General features: G+C 38.9%; 1 protein-coding gene across 2 annotated transcripts in view; it reads right to left on the bottom strand.

The window, feature by feature from the left end:
- Positions 1–15,822: 15,822 nt before the first annotated feature.
- TOX3 (TOX high mobility group box family member 3) overlaps positions 15,823–24,667 on the bottom strand; it is an 89,591-nt gene continuing 80,746 nt past the window's right edge. For both annotated transcript variants that reach the window (XM_072117698.1, XM_072117697.1), the window contains one exon: positions 15,823–19,083. In XM_072117698.1, the coding sequence (XP_071973799.1) occupies positions 18,331–19,083 (753 nt within the window). In that variant the 3' untranslated portion in view covers positions 15,823–18,330. The remainder of the gene's footprint in view (positions 19,084–24,667) is intronic.

The following is a 24,667-nucleotide window of genomic DNA, read 5'->3' on the forward strand; positions in this document are numbered from 1 at the left end:
TGGGCTACAGCAGCAGAAGACCACACCGGGTGCCACTCCTTTCAGCTAAGAACAGGAAACTGAGGCTACAATTTGCACAAGCTCATCGAAATTGGACAGTAGAAGATTGGAAAAATATTGCCTGGTCTGATGAGTCTCGATTTTTGCTGCGACATTCAGATGGTAGGGTCAGAATTTGGCGTCAACAATATGAAAGCATGGATCCATCCTGCCTTGTATCAACGGTTCAGGCTGGTGGTGGTGGTGTCATGTTGTGGGGAATATTTTCTTGGCACTCTTTGGGCCCCTTGGTACCAATTGAGCATCATTGCAATGCCGCAGCCTACCTGAGTATTGTTGCTGACCATGTCCATCCCTGACCACAATGTACCCAACATCTGATGGCTACTTTCAGCAGGATAATGCGCCATGTCATAAAGCTGGAATCATCTCAGACTGGTTTCTTGAACATGACAATGAGTTCACTGTACTCAAATGGCCTCCACAGTCACCAGATCTCAATCCAATAGAGCCCCTTTTTTGGATGTGGTGGAACGGGAGATTCGCATCATGGATGTGCAGCCGACAAATCTGCGGCAACTGTGTGATGCCATCATGTCAATATGGACCAAAATCTCTGAGGAATGCTTCCAGCACCTTGTTGAATCTATGCCACGAAGAATTGAGGCAGTTCTGAAGGCAAAAGGGGGTCCAACCCGTTACTAGCATGGTGTACCTAATAAAGTGGCCGGTGAGTGTAAGTAAATATGCTGAAAAGCAGATAAAATGCAGGTGCAACCAGAATGCAATGATATTTATTTTCTATTGCTGAAGACCCATAGGCTGTCATGATTAAAGGGGTTCCCCCCAGGAGAAGCTCTATCTATTTTTGGCATTTTTTCATTTACTTTAGGAAGGGGTGGTTGTAAAGTTGTAAAAATGCTGGACATCCTGAAGCGTTTTCTATGCTACAGTATATACCACCCTTATTTTACTGCAGATAATATGGCAGCAACCCCCCAACCAGGGGCTAACCCACTGTAATCTATTTATATCACTGAAAGTACGTGCGTTGTATTTTTTCACAGAATAACTCCTATGGGGTATCTAAATCACTGAGAATGGAGATATTTCTAAGGAATAATTTTAAAATATAACTTTTAATATACTATTAATAAAATAGGACTCCAAAGTATAGACAAACAAACATGAAACAAGTGTGAATCTCAGTCTAGACATAAAAGGTAAATGCTGTCATGGTTTCATGCGCGCAGTTATTGCGGTTCAAATCCCCTAGATTTCTCCTTAGCAGCTAGTATGTCCTGAGATTATGATAAAAAAACTATATTGCTGTGGCTAGTTGGGTTTGTTACGCCACATCAATACTGTAGAGCAGTATATGGTGTTAGTAGTGGTAACTTGTGGGATGGCGTACTAGGTGAACACTAGTGCAGCATATGGAAGTCACGCTGCTGTGTCAGGCATAATGATGGCCTCTTATACCATCAATCTACAGTGGAACATATAACTGTGCCTGTGCCTATGCCTATCCCAATAGAGAGCCTAATTATTGTCTGAAATCCTAGCTGGTAAACGGCAGCTTATATTTTGTAAAGCTGCCGTGTCAGTGACAGTCAGATCGCCAGTATTTTGGCATTCTTTTACTGACACTATGGGGTTGGCAGATATAAAACTTTGTGTGTGCCTGCAGAATCAATACCAGCTGAGATAGCTGGTCGCAACGCACATCTGCCAACTCCAGCAAAACTGATCTACTGACGAGAGTTCACTAACGTTACTCCTGTGAACTCTCCTTGCTAAGTTCAGAGTAATGGCTGAAACACTGCACTAACTACTGCTTAGATCGTGTATACCCTAAGACCCAACGCGTTTCATCCGCCTAGACGCATCAGGGGTCATTGTTTGCGGCATTAATATTAGGGGTATGTGTCACATAGGTCTGTGCTGGTGCACGTCGGCATTGTTATGGCCGCGGCGTGCTGTTGCGGTCCTGCTTATATTGCTGCTCCATAGCTCGTCACCGCTGACGAGCCTCCTTGTTTAACCAGTTGTTAATCAGCTAGCTCTAATATGCAAGGGGGCGTAATCACTCTATGTCAAATTATTGACCAATTGGAGCGTGTACAGGAGGTTCCCAGACACCGCCTCATCCTGCCTCCTACTCATTCAAGTTAAGGATAACTTCCTGGACAGTAAACAGGGTACGTATTGCAATTCTGGATGGTAATATAGACTCCAAATTGGAGCTGTACTTAGGAGTAAATCTCAGACATGTATTTTAGTCTCTGGCATGTGGCATTTACATTTTCCTCACAGTCCCAGTCGTTGCGACAGATGTCCGGATGCCCATCGCAGAGTATATTCCGATAGTCATCAGATATCCTCCCAGTGTGTTACCAGAATGTGGGCTCCAAAACATCCCGAGGCGCCTATTTCTTCTCAGGCTTAAATCGCAAAGGAGTTAAAGGCGGTCACTTTGACCGCTGGGCTGTTACCCATTTTTTTATATATATACATACCCTGCTTAAAAGCCCCAAGGATTGTGGACCTATTGAAGTATCCCTGTTTGATGGAATGACGTAGGTGACATATATAATAGCGTGGGTGGCATAGGTGAGCTAGCTGATCGGCTTATCTATTGGAGTTTTCAAAATGGGCTGCAGAAATTTTATTTGTTTAAAAGATAGGAACGGCACTGCTTCCAGTGCCCTTATTGCAGGCATCCTTCCTGTACTAGGTGAAACTGTATGTATCAATGGCTTCAAAGGACTAAAATCATCATAGATGTGTGTTCAGTGTGTCACAGTAAGATGTATTGAAAATAGAGTACATAAGGGGTTTCTACCCAGTTAATGTACAGTTTAAAGAATCGCAGCCTACCCAGTGGGATGGGCCAATTATTACAGGGGTGTTATAAACTAGAGGTTGTACTTATATTCCGAGTGCTCCAGGGGTGTTATAATCCGGAGGTTGTACTCTATTTGATGAAACTTGCATATGAGATGAAGTCATTCATTCCATATGGTTTGACCGAGTTCATTCTAAAGGTCCACTGGGCTTCCTTTCTGAGGATCATTCTGTCCCAGTCTCCTCCTCTCATCGGTGGCCGTACTTCCTCAATACCCCTGAAGGAAATCTCTGGTTTGCCCTGATGGTATTTCCACATATGCCTAGCTAATGGGGTATCTTTGTTGTCTTTAATGTTAAGCATATGTTCTTGGATCCTCTTTTTAAATTGTCTATAGGTTTTCCCTATGTACTCTATGGGACAGGTGCACGTCGCTATATATACCACTCCCATGGTGGAGCAATCAATAAAGTCCCGAATTTCGAAACTTTCTGACGTAGATGCACTCGTCATATGCTTACATGGTGTTACCCATTTGCATGTGGAACAATGTCCACAGCGAAAGGCACCCTTGGGTTTCCTCTGTAGCCATGTCTCATTGGGTTTGTGTGGTGGTAAGTAACTGTGGACCAAAAGGTCCCTGAGGTTTCGACCTCTTCTATAACTGATCGCCGGGGACTGAGGAATCAATTGGGCCACCTCTCTATCATGAAGGAGAATGTCCCAATGTTTGTTGATGATACTCCTAATCTCCTTGTTGTTACCATCAAAGGTGCTAATAATGCGTGTGTTATTTTCAGACCCCTCATCTCTTTTTTTAGGGGTAAGTAGAGATGTTCTGTCCACCATACAGGCCTGTTGGTATGATTCTTTCAGAATCCCTGATGGAAACCCTCGCCCTGTAAAGCGCTCATTCAGGTCTTGGGATTTCTTTTTTAATTCCCGAAAGCCACTACAATTCCTCCTCATGCGGAGGAATTGCCCCTTGGGAATACCCTTTTTCAGGGAGTAGGGATGGCAACTATCCCAACATAAAAGATTGTTGGTAGCAGTAGTTATTCTATATACCGTCGTGGCTACTTGTCCTGTTGGTGTTTTGCTAATTTCTAAATCTAGAAATGCAATTTTCTGGGTATGAATTTCAGATGTAAAACGTAGACCTAAATTGTTGTGATTCAACTGAGCCACAAAAGCCCCAAACTCTTCTGGGGTGGATGTCCAGATCAGCAGTACATCATCTATGTACCTCAGCCATAGTGGTATATGTTGTGCCCACATTGTCATCTCCTCTCCGAAGACCACCCTGTCCTCCCACCACCCGAGGTACAGATTTGCGTATGTAGGGGCGCAGGGTGTCCCCATAGCCGTACCTCGGGATTGGTGGAAGAGGGCGTCCCCGAAGAGGAAATAATTATGGCTGAGGACATAGATGAGAAGGTCCAGAAAGAATTCGTTATGTTGGTAATACTGTACCCCTCTGGCTTGTAAGAATAAACGTACTGCTTCAATTCCCTTATCGTGCGGGATCGATGAATAAAGAGCTTCCACGTCTAAGCTTGCCAGGAAGTGATTGGGATCCACTTGGAGTCCTTCCAGTTTTTTGAGAACTTCCATGGTATCCCTAACATAAGAGGGGAAGGACAATACAAAAGGTCTTAGTAGGTTGTCTAAGTAGCAACTAGCATTTTGTGTCAGGTTATACATTATATGTACATCCTTCGGGGGCAATTTATCATATCCTATTCTTTATTTGTTTTTCTGGCACCATGGTTGATTTTTTTCCCCTTTAAGACACACTCCCTACCTATTTCACCACACCTGAGTTTTCCTATGCTGAACCTAATTTATCGCTGGTTTCAGCCCCTAGTAATTTACCAGCCGGGACAGGTAACACGGCTGTATAAGAGGTGGGGTTATATCTTCCAGCATTGTTACAGCTGGGAGAGAGATGGGGACAGTCAGACAAGCACCTTTATAATTACCATTTTCAGGGCAGGTAGGCAGGCTAAGAAGGATGGAACAGTTAGGGACAGCTAGAAATTAATTAATTAGTGACATTAACCAGGTGTTTGTACCCTTATCATCTTATAGTGCAGTGGCATTCTCTGCGTGTATGTTGTATCATTTTTAAGTGCAGTGGATATCCATACTGACTTATAGCACACTGACATTAAAGGGAACCTATCAGCAGAAATTTAGCTAATAAACCACTACCAGAGATATAAACTGGCAGTATAAAGTCAAGGAGGCGGAGATTTTAACACTGAAGTCATTTGCTCTCTTCCTCAGAAAACCCTCTTCACTGTAATTGAAGTTCCTGAATCCAGAGACATCACTTACCAGATCTCCTGAAGTCTGATGCATGATGCCAATCACAGAGGAGAAGTCGTTCAGAGCTCCCCAACTTGACTTCAAACTCTCCGTCTAATTGACTTTGTACAACCAATTTACATCTTAGTTCAAAGTTGATTTTCTAAATGATGCCATCACACTGACCATGAAAGAAAAAAAAAAACTAGAAGCTGCTATGCTGTTTGACATTCTTTTTGTGGTTTATTAGGCAAATTGCTGATGACAGGTTCCTTTTATCTGCATGTATATATCCATAGCATCTTATATTTTATTAACAGAATTTTTATTCCCATAGTGTCTCATAAAGCAGTGACAATAACTGCCTGTGCATTTTTATCTGTCTTAGGGCACAGTGACAGTAACTGCGTGTAAATATTCATACCATCATAGAGCACAGTTATAGTAGTTGCGTGTTTATACCTATACCATCTTCTAGTACAGTGACAATAACTGAATGTGTATACTCATACTGAATTTCATTGTAGTAATTTACAGTATTTATTTTTTGCAGTTTTGCAGCCCTTTACCCATTACAACCCCTCATTTTACAGACATTTTTGGGTAAACAAGTTCAGATCCCCATTGCCTTCTATGGGGTTCAGGTCAAACTGAACTTTTGTTGAAAGGTTAGCTCAATTTCAATAGATGCCTTAAAACTATTGCTAAAATACTGGAAAAAATACATAGGAAAAGTTTGATAAATCAAATTTTTGTGGATTTTAATATAATTTGTGTTTTTTCTTCACAGCATTCTGGGCAGATTCATCAAAAGTACTGCAAGGTAAGACAATGCAGTTAGACTAAAAAGTCTCATGCTGCACCAAAGTTGTCAATGTGCTTCATGCTGGATGGTAAATCTTGCCTAGTTTAAGACTATCAAGTCACACTTTGCACCTCCTATTAGTAGAAGTTTACAACAGCTTTCTACTATACATTTGTACTTTTTTTTTTGATAAATGTGCACATTTTTAAGCCATGCCCTTTCTAGTGCAGATTTTGGAAAATCTGTAAGTAAGTTGTTATTTTAGGATTACTTTGCTCATAAATCTGTGTAATATGATGTAAGCCATTCTTTCTGGTGCTCGTTATGACTAAGAATTGTCATACCTAATTGATACATTTACCTCACCATGTTCTAGGTGCAACTTTTTTCAGCGACAGTATTTTCCTCCTACCCTTTATCCTAAAAGTCATACAGCAAAATCATGTTTAAAATGTTGCGAAAAAAGATCTTGCCACAAAATATTACATGATTTTGAATTATATAGTCATCAAAGGAATTTTCCAGGTTTGGGATATCAAATTGTAGGTCACCAATATCAATTTGAAATAACTCCAAAACTTAATTCCTGCACAATTAAAATTAATCAATTAGTCTCTGATGGAGAAACTGGAAGCATAGCTTTGTGCTCGGACTAATGTTTAGACATATGTGGATCTATTTGTTAATTTGTAGATTCAGTATGAATTTGGTGATTTTCAGGCACCGAATCAAATCCAAATATTTCCATTTATTTTTATGGTTTTGACAGTTTACGTTATTGTCAATTTGCACTGCTTCCGTTATGCTTTCATAATTATAGTTTTGTTGAAAACTAGAGATGAGCGAGTATACTCGTCCGAGCTTGATGCTCGTTCAAGTATTAGTACCCGAAACGGCTCGTTGCTCGGACGAGTATTTCGCCTGCTCAATAACGAGCTTTCACTTAAGGAAACACAGTGAAGAACAGTGAAGAACACAGTGAAAACAGTGAACACAGAAAACACAGTGAACACATGATCATTTAAGTGAAGAACACATTGCAGATGTTTCCGTACATCTGCTAACGTATCAGAAGAAATTAGTGCAGAACGGTGTTCTTCACAATAGTATTTGAAGAACAATATGTGTGAAGAACACATTGCAGATGTTTAACACGGGTCATTCTTCTTTTTGAAGTTCCACGAATATTCCATTTAATTAAAAAAACAAAGAAACAGGACTGACTTCCTTATTTCTCAATAAATTGACACATTTTATTGCAGAGCCTTGGTCCCCATGAAAAATGCTCGAGTATCCCATTGACTTCAATGGGGTTCATTATTCGAAACGAGCACTCAAGCATCTGGAAAAGTTCAACTCGAGTAAAGAGCACTCGAGCATTTTAGTGCTTGCTCATCTCTATTGAAAACCAAAAATAAAAAAATATATATAAAATTACAAAAACAAAATAGAACCTTTTCTTAGAAAAGAAAACCAGTGCTTTAGAAAAATAGGTATGGTTATGTGCTAATTTCCAGTACAATAAACACAACATTGAATAGTTTCAAACCTGAATTGAATCTTATGAGAAATTTGGAAAAGTTTCTGCTTGAATTATTCACTCCTCTATAGAAGTGTCAGCAGAGGTACATACATTTGTGCATTTTTTAATAACTGCTGCAACACTAATTTAACTATAACTTTTTGAAAATGATTGCCTTCTTTGATGTGGCATGTTTTGCCTATGCATGGACCTGCTTTCTACATACAAAGTATGAAAACAATGACTAATTTTTGAATCTGAGACACTGAATGATGCATTTAAAGCTCATAGGAAAGTTTAGAAAAGCCTAAGGGTTGGTGAGATATTGGGAGAACAAATATAGGGCCCCATAAAAGTAGGATAGATTAAAGTAGGATAGGTACAAAATATGCATTAATAGTAAAGTCCCTATGGATACATGGGAGAAAAGTCACTTTGTGGTCCCAAAATTTCATGTTTATAGATGTCCTTGCTAAATGAGTCATTATTACAACAAGGAAATCCCAAACATTTAACAAATTAAGCTGCCTTGTTACACATGCTTAAATGCATCCTATGGGCACAATATTTTTTTTATATAGCTAATGGTTTCAAAATAAATGAGCTAGATGAGTAAAATCTACTAAAAATATATAAAACAAAGATCATCTTTTATTTGGGTTTCAATGACCCATCCCACATGCATAGTTTGTAAAAACATGACTATAAAATGATCAATTTCACTCCTTCCTACTTAGACCTCTTAATGTATGCCATTACTGATTGTGTGTTTCTATGGCAGCACAGCCTATAAACTGTACCAGGAGACTGCCGTGATAGATTACATATACATGCTGTGTCATTTCCAATTAGCTCAAATTGACTGTGCACTGCATTATGCTGTTAAAGCAGAGAGAATCAATAAGTATGTACAGAATCGAGAGGATCTTCTTCCTTTCCCATCTCTTTCTACTGGGTCTTGGGCAGATCGTACTACAAAGATGTTTAATAGTGCTGGTAAAGGGGCAGGTGGTGTATAGACACTATTCAGACTCAGCCTATTTAATCCAAAGTCTCCTAACTCTCCATTCATGCATAGCAAAACACCATCTGGTCCTGTTATGCCTCCAGCAACCACAGCTGACCAAAAAATGATAACAACAGCTGTTACAACACAAAAGCCAAACAAAGGAGGGGAGGGAAAGGTTAGAACCATTTCTGATGCTGAGATGGTGAAGAGGGGATGGGAGACGCAGCTAATTCAAGTATCTGGAAAAAAAGAATGTCTTTTAATTAAACTGGTAAAGACTCAGCTTAAACCTGGGAAATGTAATCTCTGCGATAGTGTAAAAATATATCAAGTGCATCACCTTATGTTCTCCGAACACCAGGGTTATTAATACCACTGCAGAGCTGATACACTAAGAGGGCCATGTATTGATACAAAGAGCTGTTTGGCTGTATGTAAGATGTGGTTGTAGTTTACTTACTAGGTGTCTAAGATAAACAGCAATGACCTCATCCTCCAGTTCATTCTAGAAAGTCTTTTTATTATCTAAACAGGTTCACGGAAGAGGAATGTCTAGCCGGGGTCATTAAACACCTGCTACAATGTTGCAGCACTTTATACAGAGAGTCACAGTGAATATATATATGTTACATAGCATAGAAAAGGAGATTAAACGATAGCATAGTAAAAGAGAAATTGTCTTACATATTTATAAGATAGAAAATGTAGAACAAAGATAAAATCTTTGCTTTTCGTTTTATCAACAGTTTTCAAGATAGGAATGTAATATCAAAGGAAAAAGCATGAATACTAAACAAAAAAGCAATAGCAATAGTATGTAATAGCGATAGTAGCAGTACTACTAAATAAAAAAAACAATAAAGCATAGTTAAAGAAAACCTGTCATAGCCTATGCTATGCTAATTTTAAAATGCCTTTGTCAGTATTCTGAATCATTTCAGTACTTGATAAAACTTTATCTCTAATTACCTGGCTCTCTGCCATCAGCATGCGTTGAGTCCCGTGGAGAAGGGGTCAACTGCAGAAGCCTGTGTGCTTGTGTCTCAGTTTCCTCTCCTCCACATCATTCTCCTCCAGCTCCCTCACCATTAACTTCCATTTACATTGAGCAGGCAGGGGAGGAAGTCTTGTGAAGGAGAGGAAGAATGCATAAGGAGACTTAGACACAGGATGTGCCCCCAGGACTCACCACACACTGCTGACAGAGAGCCAGGGTATGTGAAATGAAGTTTAGTAAAATACTGAAATGATTCAGAACAAAGGCATTTTAAAATCAGCATAGCCTAGGCTATTGCAACTTGTCACTAGCTAAAAATTACATTCCTATTGACAGATTTGCTTTTAAAACATCCCCCCCTCCTTCTGCATAACCAATTTTTACTTAAAAATGAGAATGGGTTTATATTTTTTTTTTCTGCCCATTCATCCAATAAATTATGTGCATCAAGACATGATCCCATTGAAAAATATAACTGGTCTCACTAAATACAATACCCAATGCAGCAAAGTAGCAGCAAAATTAAAAAAATACTTAAAATATGTGACTTTTTCGATAAAATGTTAGTTTTTGTTAGTTTGTGTTCATCTATTTTATCCAAAGTCAAAACCAGTAGCTGTCAGTTTCTCTGCATGTCCTGAAATGTTACTCCAGGAAGGCTGTTGAAATACCATAGAAAAATGTTACACATTCCAAAAAGAGTTTCTTCAAACCTCTAGCATTAAAACAGATAGTATAGCTCTAGGGAGAAATTCTACTATGGAGTCATGTCTAATTGACAAAGAAGGATGTCTTTTCATGCTATATTTTTGTGTTGTGATTTTACTGTGATTACCACAGTAAGCTGCACAATATTGCTGTAAGTTCATGGTAATTGAGACAAAGCTGCAGCATGAAAACCATGTAATGTACTGAAAATGTATAGTACCACTGGTGCAATCACACAAAAAGTGGGCAGATTTACATTAAATCCTAAGGAAAACTGCACCTGAATGTCTCCAGCCCCTGGAAATGGACCAGTATGTTGGTCCAATTCCATGGAGTGAACAGGACAAGAATCCTTGCATCATACAGAAAGTGCACTGTACTGTTCTTGTGCAGCCAGCCTAAGGTTGGGGACACAATGATATGGCCGCTGTGAATATTCCTCTGCAGATACACAAGACAAAAAAATGCCTGGATTTTGTAACTCAATAAAACAAGTAATGAGTAAAATACATGAAACCTATGACCTATGTACAGTTTTAGGATTGTGTAACATGCCTGCAAAATACTACAAACTGGACCAGACAAACCGTGTAAACAGGTGTGAAACAAAGGAAGTAATTATTTTCAGTCAACTAAAGGCAGCTGAACACATCTTAATGAATTGGAATATTTTAAAGCAAAATTACTTTGTGTTGTTAAACAAATATTTATGTAACAAATTACTAGAAACCTGTAATACTGGATTTCACACCTGCCAAACTGCCATCCGCAAATATTCCTCGTTATACCCGGTGCAATTTCCCTTGAAGCTACAATTCATCCTAAATTACTTTATGGTTAGTTTAAGATGTCATGCACATGGCAATGCCATATACATGATGTCAGTAGGCATAATACAATAGTAACAGGTACTTTATTTACGGTGTGAATGGAATAGTCATATGGCACAATAGTATAGGCCAGTCCTAAAATAAATGTTACTGAGTTCTATGCATCAATATAAAGTCAGTGGTACAGTAAGTAAAGTAGGCACAGCAACATCATACACATGAGGCTTACATGGCTGAACTAAGAATATGTGATGCTCTATGTTATTGAGCAATAGGCACCTCATGTATGCTTTTATGGTGCCAATATATGGCACAATAGCTCAGAATTATTTCCACAAAGAATTGTTTCTATTTTAGTCATATATATTTCCACACAAAATCAGTAGTCATGAATCTAGGAGGCTAGAGTTTGGTCAAGGTTGGTTGCTACTTATCTCCTTTCACTGTACTGAAGTACTGTGTAGGTTCATTAAGACTCATTATTGGTAGTTGCCAATTGAAAAGGTCAGAAAACATTGATTAGGGTGGGGGAGGTCTGACAATCTGAAGAATTATCCAGTGGAAGCGCTAATCAGAATGTGGCACATGGGTTTTAGTGCTAGTGTTTTTCATATTGAACTAAATGGGACTTACTAAATTATTGCAATTGTGGAAAAAATAGGTCATCTTCATATTAAAATATAAATTGCCTTAATATTCTAACAAAATACTGAATATATATATATACTACACAGTAGCAAAATGTAATTTTTTGGTTGCGATCATGTTACATAGGATACACAGTTAAGCCATATTTTCATAATACATAATGAAATAATTCCCTCTATCATAAATGTTTAATGTATAAGAAGCAAGGAGGACAATTACTCAGAAGTAATGATAAAGAAAAATATAAGGTTTTGAGCTATTTCTTAGGAATCTCTGTTCCAAACTACTCAATACTCATAGACAATAACAAGACTGGGTTCATTAAATATTAAGTGTTCAATCCATTATTAATAATCTACTGTATTACATACATTCTGGACAACGACTGTCTTGAGCCCATTCTGCATTCCGATTGTATCTCTGACAGAATTGGTTTCCCAAGCAAATCTCCAACAATATCATTGTTTGGGAATTAGGATTCTGATCAGGTCTGTTAGTTTGCTGTTTTTAATTTTCATTTTATCATAAGCAGTTTAAGATTGTTGCCAGCGGTAATTTGCAATTTTTATCAAGACCTCTTCATTATAGCTTGTGACAGGACAGATGCTGTAATTAATCTTGCAAGACAACTGGGGAATTGTGTCCGTAACACTTGCTGTACTGTGGGATGAGGGAAGAGAAAAATAGAGAGGGCAGTAAATGAACCTGTTTTGTTCTGAAATGTAAACAAGAAAAAACAGATCTGACATTATCCCTCCGCTGTATTCCTAAGAAACCAGGTATCTGTCATGTCATATAAAAGATCATTTGTACAGCACCTTCATTGTCTCAGCTCCGATAAAGCTTTCTTCTTTTTAGTGCTTTCAACAAAGAAACAAAAAACATCTGTCCTCTTGTTTAACCCCTTATCACCGACACTAGTTTTCAGCTCAATGACCAGACTTGATTTTTCAAATCTGACAAGTCTCACGATAATTGGTTATAACTTCGGAACGCTTTAACATATCCCGGTGATTTTGAGAATGTTTTCTCGTGACACATTGTACTTCATGTTAGTTATAAAATTTAAGTGATAAGTTTTGCATTTCGTTCTGAAAAAAAGTGAAAATTTGGCAAAAGTTTGTAAAAATTCTTCATTTTCCAAGTTTGAAATGTTCTGGTTTCCAGACAAGATGTAAAACTACCCAAAAAGTTTGATAATTAACATTTACAGAATATCTGCTTTATGTTGGGATGATAATTTATGCTTCCGGTCATTTTTCTAGGATGTTATGAGGTGCAGAACTTTAGGTGCGATTTTTCTTATTTTCATGAAAATTGCCAAAACTCACATTTTGAGGGACAACTCAGCTTTCAAGTGACTTTGAGAGGCCTAAATAATAGTAATACCCCATAAATTACCTCACTATAGAAACTTCACCCCTCAACGTATGTAAAACAACTTCTATTAAGTCTATTAACCGTTTAAGTGTTTCACATGGGTTAAAAAATATGGACCTGCGATTTAGAAACTATTGAATTTTTTTGGAAAATACATTCATTTAGGCCAAAACTGAAATTTTCAGAATAAATTAAATGATGAAACGCACTGCAACGCTTGATGCCCAATTCCTCCCGAGTGTACTGATACCCCATATGTGGTGGTAAACTGCTGTACGGGCGCACGGCCGAGTATAGAATGAATGGAGGCGCCATTCACTGCAGATTTGTATTGTCACATTGTACGACCTATAAATTTTTATTTTTTTTGGTAATACAAACATATGAGGGCTTATTATGTACGGGATGAGATACAATGTATAGATAATTTATTTTGGGAGTCTAAAGCTTATTCTTGAGATTTTATTAACTATTTCAAGGGGGACACAAACAAAATCATCAATTTTTATTTTGGATTGTTAGCATTTTTTTTCCCCCGCTCACCGTAACGTAAAAATAATATTTTATCTTTATTCTCTGGTTCACTACGATTGCGGTGATACCTCATTTATATAGTTTTTCTTATTTTTGCTTAATTTTCCTGAGCAAAACCAATATTGGAGAAAATCGCATTGTTTTTACTATTGACAACTTTTTAGGGCCATAACTTCTGTATTTTTCTGTTGTCAGATCTGGTTGAGGGCTTATTTTTTGCGAAAACAGTTGTTCTTTTCAGTCGTATCATATTAGGGAACGTAACTTTTTTTGATCACTTTTTAGAACATTTTTTGTGATGGTGTTTGATGAAAAATGTTATATTATGGGAAGTTTTCCGAGTTTTTTTTTTACGTAGTTCACCGAGCGGGTTCAATATTGATTTAGATTTATTGTACAGATTAATACGGATGCGGTGATACCAAATATGTATGTTTTTGTGTTTTATTTACTGTATATGCATTTTATGTGTTACAGGGGAGATTATGGGACTTTTATTTTATTTATTTATTTAATTATATTATAAAAAGTTTTAATTTTTTTTTTTTTACTTTTTTACATTTTCCACATTTTGGCTTGAATAAGCGATCATCCGATCACTTATTCAAGCCTCTACACTGCAATAACCTTGTATTGCAGTGTATAGTGTAAGTAACTGAGCATGCTGCGCATGCTCAGTTACTTACAGCCGGGTCCTGCCAGGAAGGCAGGACCCAGCAAGAAGAGGAGCCGACAGCCTCGGGTCACTCGCCGGGACCCGGGGCAGCGGCAGGAGGGATCGGATCCCCCGGTAAGCACACCGGGGGGCTCCGATCCACGGGGGACACACTTGCACGCCGCGGTCATGCTTGACCGCGGCGTGTAAGGGGTTAAACACCCGGGATCGGAGTTTTTCCGATCCCGGGTGTTAGTGCCGGGTCTGGGCTGTGATATCACAGCCCGACACCGGCACTAAACTGACCCGATGTCCCGAAATCTTCTTCTGACGCGGCGCCGTAGAAAGGCGTCGCGTTAGAAGAAGTACCCTTAATGACCGCCGTAGAATCCCGATAGGGCGGTCATTAAGGGGTTAATATTTAATCCAACAGAACTAAGGCTGTACAATCTATCCATCAGGTTGGTCATTTAGGCAATTTACGAGAAGAAATAAGTATTTGAAATGTTTCAAAACCAAGAAATAATAAGCACAAATATTTTCTTTAGTTTTTGTTTAGTGGGAATCATGTATAATGGCAGGGGCATTTAAATTAATGTGTTAATTTGTGCATACACAAATTGATGTCATCACAGAGTGATTGGCATAGTACATGAGACACATTCATTTGGGGGGGGGGGGTTTAGCTGGAAACTGAAGTTCGTTTAAGGATTTGGGGGCCCAACCGGCAAGGTTCTTTACGGACCCAAACTTTTTTGTGCATGTCCACTCCACACTGTTGATCACGCTTGATGATGTAAAGTGTACCTATAATAACGTGTACCTGTCTGTAAATATGTTCTAAATTATGCTCCACTTGAAGTCACCGCACTACCATATCCCACTAATTATAGCCGGTTATATATATAAATGATGGTTCTATAAAGCATTCCCCTACAAAACAGTAGTTATGGTCTCCTTATTATTAAACATTGGTTTGGGTATAAGCTTAGACAACAGGTAGATGAAAATTTCACCTGAGAAAACTCCATTGAGCTTTCACATGCTTACATAACACCAATGTTTATCCAGAACCCATTTTTGCGACAGCAATTTAGTATTCTATTATTATCCAAACAGGACATTTTGTGTGAGAAAACCATTCCCCTAAAGGATTACTTTTCAATTCTAAGTTGCATTTTGGTTGGAGAAAAGTAGCTTAAAATTAAATCTAATAAATGGTTAAAAGTTTGTAATAATGAGGCATAACTATCATAAGACTATGTAAATCCCCTTACTGCTTGCTACAATGTTAACAGAAGTCTGTTTTTATACTAATTTACAGGTCAATTAAAGCATCATTGGGTCAAATAGATTTGCACTCAAATTGAATGTTATGAAAAATTTGATGAAGCTTCAAATAAATGAATTTTGAATGATTCACTCAGTTCTACTGTTAGCAAGGGCATTATTTAGCATTTTTCATGCAAATCTTGGATTATAGAATTTTATCCATTCAAAATACAACTTTTTTTCTTTTCAAAGATTTGGTATGTGTTGTATAACAAGACAGTAAAGGAAATGAACAACAAAAATGTCTGTATATTATTTGTTTATTTGTCAATATGTTTATCTCTTGTAAGAAAAAATATCTACTAGCACTCTGAAATTTCCACATCCACAATTTGACAAATGTATGGTTCCAAAGAATACACAGTGACAAGGGTCAATAACAGTAGATAGCTGAACTGAATAATTCTTTTGGTCAAGGGAATTATGTCACAAAGAGCATTAGCGGTATGATACTTTCAATGTTAAATATTCGGAGGTATCCAAGTGCTCCTTTGTAAGTTTTTCCTTTTACGGTATTACAGCATTTCTTAATTGATTCATACTTTTGCATGTAATCACATACACAGAGCAGATTTAAACATGAGCATCCAAGTTTTAAATTACCCTTATAAAATCAATATAAAATGGATATGTCCAAAGACCATCCAATAAGTTCTGAGAGGTTACATAACTAAAAAAAATGTGCACATTTGTAATAGTTATTCAAAAAACTATTTAATTAAAAATGATAGTGCCTTGTCTTATAGAGGACCTGTAACAAACATATGACTAATAATAGGGATGTGCCAAATAGAAAACAGATTCGAGATCATGATAATGTTAACCAAAAATGTTGTTTTGTTATTTGGAGAACACAAAAAAATACAGTAAAGTTATTGTTATAAGTACACATTTTTATAATGTGAGTGTTTCCCCACCAAAAGGGGGATTATCCAGGATTAGAAAACTGTGCCACGCCAGTTTATAGGTTGTCTGTGATATTGCAGTTCTCTTTCACTAAAAGGAATGAAACTGAATTGCAATACCAATCACAACCGATGGAAAGATGTTTTTTTTTTCTAGAAGAGAACAGCAATGTTTTATTTCAATACCTTGACAAACACTAGCCAGAAAATCCCCCCTACATTTAAAAAAAAAATGATGTAATATTTATATATAGTCAAGTTTCTCGCACCTTCCAATACTTAAATGGAGTACTTTACAGAGAATTCCATTTCATTTACATTGCCATGGCCTTTTTGTTCATATATTTGACGCTTAGTGCAGGGCCTGAATAGGATGGCAGCATTATGTACATCAATCTCTGTTTAAATACATACTTCCTTTTATAGATAATATCTTTTTATACTGGATATTGGTAGACCAGATTATATGAGGATCTTGAATTTGCTGGCATGTGAGCTTAGGGTTATGAAAGTACCACAGGAAACCAAATGGTAATGTGAGAAATAACATGCTAAGGTCAATGGCAAAGTAAGAAATAAACCAGTCAAGAAAGATATAAGAGGTCATTGGACTTAGGATACTCATGATATATAGGTTTATATTCTTCTGCACTGGTGATGTACTCTGTATATTCTTTTTTTCACCAGAATTTGTTGAAATGGGCAGTTCAAAGCCTTTCACTGAAACTTAAATAAATACATTTGTAAAAGTAATATAAAAACTACAGGCAATCCCAAAAATAAATAAACATCATGCAACCTATTACAGAAATGTGTTTATTCTATCGCAAGATAAAAGCATTTTTTCAGTTAAGCAAAAATACAAACAACTTAACTGGCGCTATCAGAACTCATAAAAAAGTATAAAACAGCATAAAAACACAAGAAGCGATGTAGCAATTAATGTTTGTGTAACCAGTGTTACATTAAAGCCTTGTTTATGAAAACATTTTACAAGAAGTTATATTAAACCGTACAACTTGAAAAGAAAATATATACACCTTATTAGGGTACCCTTTTTAAATATTCTACTGTTCATACAGTACTTGTAGCATTAGTTAATTTTAGCTCTTAGAATAATCATATACAGTATTTAAGTGCATTTCCCTTTTAAAAATACATTGTTTTAAGAAGAAATGTGTCACTTCTGCACACTAAAATCACATTTCTGTCCTAATGCAGATGACGGGACACAGGTCATCAATGTACCATTACAGTGTATTCCAAACTCAATTTTGGTTGCTAATGAGAATTCTTTTTTTTAATTTCCATATAGACAAACATGAAAAAATAAGAACTTTGGCAAACATCTGTGATTTACATTATATCATATGACAAAAATGCCATTAACTATGTATATGTCATACAAATGCACTTGCATGGTCGTGACATCATCACTTTACAGGTAGCATACATTTTGTCTCTGTGAGCTTCCAATGCCAGCAACGCATTGAGGTCGCTTTTAAATGCTCTGTTGCATGTTCAAGTTCACTCAAATTGTCCACAGTTTTTTTGTGATTTCCCTGTCTGCTTTAGGATTACACAATTCACATATTTTAGGAAATTAAATCAATAAATTAAAAAAAGCATCACATAAAAAAGTCAGCATTCTTCAGTTTCCAGAGAAGAGATTTTGAAGATGCTAAAGTATGATACAAGTTACGCTGTCTTTTATTGCCTATCTAATAGACACATAATAGTCTCACTTGGTCCGTCATGCATTCTTGCATAACATGTTTCGACAATATGCAGAATATGTACCTTTCCTTAAAGAGATGAAAGTATCCTGCAATGAAACCCTTGGAGGATTAAAAAATACTGACTTGAGAGAGCACTTGAGTCTGTGCTTGGGATTGTATCAAGGGCTGGTGATGTTGAGATGCTGGGGAAGGACTATTGATATGGGGAATTGGGGATGCTATTTGGGAAGGAACACCAGTTTGGGAAGGGGCAGGAGAGGGCTGTTGAGGAGACAATTGTGACTGATGCTGAATATGTTGCATCTGCTGCTGTTGTTGCTGCATCTGCTGTAGATGTATGTGTTGCAGTTGCTGCTGCATTTGTTGTTGAAGTTGATGCTGTTGCTGCTGTTGGAGTTGCTGCTGCATATGATGTTGAAAATGCTGTTGCTGCATTTGTTGCTGAATCTGCTGGTGCATTTGGTGCTGATGAAGTTGTTGTTGCTGCATTTGTTGCAACTGCTGCTGCTGCAGTTGTTGGATGTGATGCTGCTGGTTCTGCATTGAAGGACTCACTTGAGAAGATGGAGGAGTGGCAACCATTGGTGCACCCATTGAGCTCATTAATGGAGTTCCCATAGTAGATGGCATGTTTGGTGCAATGGTTACTGAGGTCACAATCTGGTTTGATGGTAGCCTCATGGTTAAAGGTTTGGGTGCGATTGCCCTAGGAATTGACTGTTGGAGATTCTGTGCTGCCACAGAGAGAGATGCATGTTGAGAAAGTGAGGAGTTAAGTAAAAGAGTAGATGAGAGGTTTGTTGAAGCCAGTGTTTGCTGGACAGAGCGAATCGTCTGAGCCTCTGCAGATTCTGCTGCAGCCTATTAAAAAAAAATACAAAAACATCAAAAATATGGCATTACTACATTAATAACATAATGCAGAACATCAAAATATCAAGCAGACCTGGAGCCCCACATAGTGTCCATGTAACATATTACATTTTGGGATCCGCTGTTTCAGTTTGATAAAACTCAAACACTTGGTAAAATCCTGTCATTTAGGAGTTGGCTATGTTAATCAAAACTCCATCTGTTGCTAGCTCAAAGAAGGTCAACAGTGTATGAGGGAAGGCTAGTCTATCCATGCTTATACTTATATTTAATTGAAATTAGAATGTGCTGCTTTGTAGGATGAACACTTAAATTTAATTCAAAACATAGATTTGTTTAGGCTTCTATGTCAAACCAACAAAAAGATGTGTAAACAATAGGAGTTAGAATAGTTTCTTTGTAGTTGAAACTCGTCTTCATTTGTTTTATTTTCTAGTCTTGATATTTTTCTCACTGTAAGTTTATTTTTGGAAAATAGAAAATTCTAACGGATAAGATTATGGAGGCAGCCATCATTTTTGGGTTGCTGCTTTATAGCAACCATTGGTACCACAGGAACCTACAAACTGGAGGTATTTTTTTACTTCAATGAAGGGAGAGATGCTCTTTGACCTAGGTGGGGTACAAAGTTAACTTTGTATAAAAGAAAAAGTGGAACTGGCACTGCCACAACATAGGAAGTGTATAAGGCAATCCTATTTCTTGAAGGACCACAAATCCCAGGATGGTAACTAATACACAGGTGGTGCAAAGGGTAAACGTCTTCAAGTATAAATCTGAAAAAAGGCAAGAGAGTCCTATGCACTCAGCATAAATGCAACATCTTTATTCAAGCCATGTTGCAAAAATCATGCCAGACACAGATGAATGACGGACCGTGAAACAGTTCGTCATTCATCTATGTCTGGCATGATTTTTGCTCCCTGCGTGGCTTGAATAAAGAAGTTGCATATATGGTGAGTGAATCTCTATAGTGAAAGTTGTATTCTTGTGTTATCTATGCATTGGAAAAAAACTCAGGAGTGTAACTACAGTGGCAGCAGCTGCTATGGGGCCCGTAGTGTCAGGGGGCCCTATTATCCAAACTGACACAGGATGTGCACCATATTATGTATATATGGTGCACATATATATTATGTATGTTACATATATGTGACGTATATCTATGCTGTATCTGATGTATATATGCTGTATGTGTATATGGTGTATGGTTCCTGTACATACTGTGTTTACATATGCTGTAAATTTGTATATGTCCCTGTATGTGTGTGTATATGCTCTATATCTGTGTGCATAAGTGTGTAAATGTGCGATTGCATACTCACACATGCAAGTTACAAATATGTATATTTTTTAAATGGGAAGTTAATTGCTAGTTAATCCACTGCAATACGTTTTACTATTAACTTGTTCAGTAATAAGATGACTACTGCTGGGTTATCTCTAGGAAATTGGAAGTGTCAGCCTGTTACTATACTTGGCCACAGATAGAACTAACAGATTCCAGCATATTTTTATACAGGGAAATTAATTTTAAAAATTCCAAACAGCTAGCACTGTATTTAAATATAATAGGTCATTCAATTTTTGATGACAATACTGACAATTATGACAATATAATACTATAGCCTTTGCTCATCTGTTTTACACAAATATATGTGTTTATAAATATAATACGTAAACACGATAGACAGATAGATATATAACTGTATGGAATGTTCAACAATTTATTTCTTCCTTCTATTCTCTTATCTTTCAGATAGAAATCCCATCATGTCAGCCAGATCTTAATACAACTCCACCGCTTACTAATATATACCAACTAGAGATGAGCGAACACTAAAATGCTCGGGTACTCGTTATTCGAGACGAACTTTTCCCGATGCTCGAGTGCTCGTCTCGAATAACGAACCCCATTGAAGTCAATGGGAGACTCGAGCATTTTTCAAGGGGACCAAGGCTCTGCACAGGGAAGCTTGGCCAAACACCTGGGAACCTCAGAAAAGGATGGAAACACCACGGAAATGGACAGGAAACAGCAGGGGCAGCATGCATGGATGCCTCTGAGGCTGCCTAATCGCACCATTATGCCAAAATTATGGGCAACAGCATGGCCATGACAGAGTGACAGAATGAAGCTAGATAGCATCTAAAACATCCAATAATTGACCCTGACACTATAGGGGACGGCATGCAGAGGCAGCGGCAGCAGCGGCAGGCTACAGAGTGGCATGGCGACATACCCTAAATGGACTCAGGCTTCAAACCAATGGGTGGCAGAGAGGAACCAAAGGAGGTGAGCAAGAAGCGCTCAAATAATATCGCTACATGATAAAAGTTTGCCAGTATATTTTGTGGATTACACAGCAGGGTGGCGACAAAGTTAACATGGAAGCCATGAAAACAACCCCAAATTCTGCCTGACACAGCTCGTTTGATAAGGGGACCATGTATGCTTACAGTTCATGCCAGTCGCTGCACTTGCTGCCAGTCTCCTTTCGAATAGTTTAAAATAATAATAACCCTCATCCATAAAGCTCTGTATAATGCTGCACCCCCCTACCTCTCCTCTCTTATCTCAGTCTATCGCCCAACCCGTGCTCTTAGATCCGCCAGTGATCTTAGATTAACCTCTACCCTAGTGCGGACCTCCCACTCGCGTCTCCAAGACTTCTCTAGAGCTGCACCAATTCTATGGAATGCTCTGCCCCGGACTATCAGACTAATACCTAACCTCCAAAGTTTCAAACGTGCTCTTAAAACCCATTTCTTTAGGCAAGCCTATAACACTCATTAACTGCATGAAGTTTTAACTCTTCTACTAACCCGTCCTGTGTCGTCCTCCCATCTGTTATCCAGCAACCAACAGGCACCAGACTTCTCTGCAGTCCCATTCACCCTGGACCTGGTATATAAGATGACGGCTGAGTGTTTCAAGCGACAGCAATTCCATTTATTATATTTTTTTCTATTCCCTAAGAAGAATGGCTTGACCATTAAATATTCTTTTACCTCGTGTTACCCCATCATCTTCATAAAACGTAAGCTCTGGCGAGCAGGGACCTCACTCCTGTTGTTCCATACAAATGTTGTGCTCTGTTACATTACATTTGTATTTGTTTCCTATGATTTGTAAAGCGCTGCAGAATATGATGACGCTATATAAATAAAGATTATTATTATTATGGAGGCAGTGAACTAGTAGTAGATTAAAGGTGCTGCAACTATGTTAGTTGGATCTTGTGATGGAGCTGGCGCTCTGCAGCCAGGCGAGCTTTCGCCAATCCAAGCCCCTGTTTCTAGGCTACTCCCCAAACAGCACTTCTAAGAACCTTTTGTATAAGATCAAGTGTAGTAGCGTTCTTATAAGTTTAGGATATGCCGGGTGAGGGGAATGTAAACAGATGCGCAAGAAGCGCATGATGCGCATGGAGCTGGCGCTCCGCTGCCAGGCGAGCTTTCGCCAATCCAAGCCCCTGTCTCTAGGCTACTCCCCAAACAGCACTTCTAAGAACCTTTTGTATAAGATCAAGTGTAGTAGCGTTCTTATAAGTTTAGGATATGCCGGGTGAGGGGAATGTAAACAGATGCGCAAGAAGCGCATGATGCGCATGGAGCTGGCGCTCCGCTGCCAGGCGAGCTTTCGCCAATCCAAGCCCCTGTCTCTAGGCTACTCCCCAAACAGCACTTCTAAGAACCTTTTGTATAAGATCAAGTGTAGTAGCGTTCTTATAAGTTTAGGATATGCCGGGTGAGGGGAATGTAAACAGATGCGCAAGAAGCGCATGATGCGCATGGAGCTGGCGCTCCGCTGCCAGGCGAGCTTTCGCCAATCCAAGCCCCTGTCTCTAGGCTACTCCCCAAACAGCACTTCTAAGAACCTTTTGTATAAGATCAAGTGTAGTAGCGTTCTTATAAGTTTAGGATATGCCGGGTGAGGGGAATGTAAACAGATGCGCAAGAAGCGCTGAAATAATATCCCTAAATGGTAAAAGTTTGCCAGTATATTTTGTGGATAACACAGCAGGGTGGCGACAAAGTTAACAACTTTGATGTGGAATCCATGAAAACAACCCAAATTTCTGCCTGACACACCTCGTTTGATAAAGGGACGATGTATGGAGGCAGCTATATGGACGACTTTTGGAGGTAGCAATGGAGACAACGTGTGGAGGCTGCTATGGAGACAATTTAATTTGGATAGTGCCTGTATGTGGCAGTCCCAAACATTTTTCAAACCAGAGGAGCAGGTAGGTGGCCCTCCAGTAAAATGGAATAGATTGAGTGCCTGTATGTGGCAGTCCCAAAAATTCTTCAAACCAGAGGAGCAGGTAGGTGGCCCTCCAGTAAAATGGAATAGATTGAGTGCCTGTATGTGGCAGTCCCAAAAATTCTTCAAACCAGAGGAGCAGGTAGGTGGCCCTGCAGTAAAATGGAATAGATTGAGTGCCTGTATGTGGCAGTCCCAAAAATGTTTCAAACCAGAGGAGCAGGTAGGTGGCCCTCCAGTAAAATGGAATAGATTGAGTGCCTGTATGTGGCAGTCCCAAAAATTCTTCAAACCAGAGGAGCAGGTAGGTGGCCCTCCAGTAAAATGGAATAGATTGAGTGCCTGTATGTGGCAGTCCCAAAAATTCTTCAAACCAGAGGAGCAGGTAGGTGGCCCTCCAGTAAAATGGAATAGATTGAGTGCCTGTATGTGGCAGTCCCAAAAATTGTTCAAACCAGAGGAGCAGGTAGGTGGCCCTGCAGTAAAATGGAATAGATTGAGTGCCTGTATGTGGCAGTCCCAAAAATTGTTCAAACCAGAGGAGCAGGTAGGTGGCCCTGCAGTAAAATGGAATAGATTGAGTGCCTGTATGTGGCAGTCCCAAAAATGTTTCAAACCAGAGGAGCAGGTAGGTGGCCCTCCAGTAAAATGGAATAGATTGAGTGCCTGTATGTGGCAGTCCCAAAAATTTTTTAAAACAGAGGACCGGGTAGGTGGCCCTCCAGAAAAATGGAATAGATTGAGTGCCTGTATGTGGCACTCACAAAAATTGTTTCAAACAGAGGACCGGGTAGGTGGCCCTCCAGAAAAATTAAATGCATGAAGTACTATAGCAAGAGCCAGTGGGCCCTGTCAAAAAATAGCCATTTTCCTCTGCTTTACTGTACAAAGAGGAGGAGAAGGAGGAAAATGAGGAGGAGGAGGAGGAGTGGATCAATTATTCAGGTTGAGCTTCCTTCACCTGGTGGAGATTGGAAATTCTGAGAAATCCAGCCTTTATTCATTTTAATAAGCGTCAGCCTGTCAGCGCTGTCAGTCGACAGGCGTGTACGCTTATCGGTGATGATGCCACCAGCTGCACTGAAAACCCGCTCGGACAAGACGCTAGCGGCAGGGCAGGCAAGAACCTCCAAGGCGTACAGCGCCAGTTCGTGCCACATGTCCAGCTTTGAAACCCAGTAGTTGTAGGGAGCTGTGTGATCATTTAGGACGATGGTATGGTCAGCTACGTACTCCCTCACCATCTTTCTGTAAAGATCAGCCCTACTCTGCCGAGACTGGGGACAGGTGACAGTGTCTTGC

The sequence above is a fragment of the Engystomops pustulosus genome, chromosome 7, assembly GCF_040894005.1.
Source record: "Engystomops pustulosus chromosome 7, aEngPut4.maternal, whole genome shotgun sequence".
Lineage (NCBI taxonomy): Eukaryota > Metazoa > Chordata > Amphibia > Anura > Leptodactylidae > Engystomops > Engystomops pustulosus.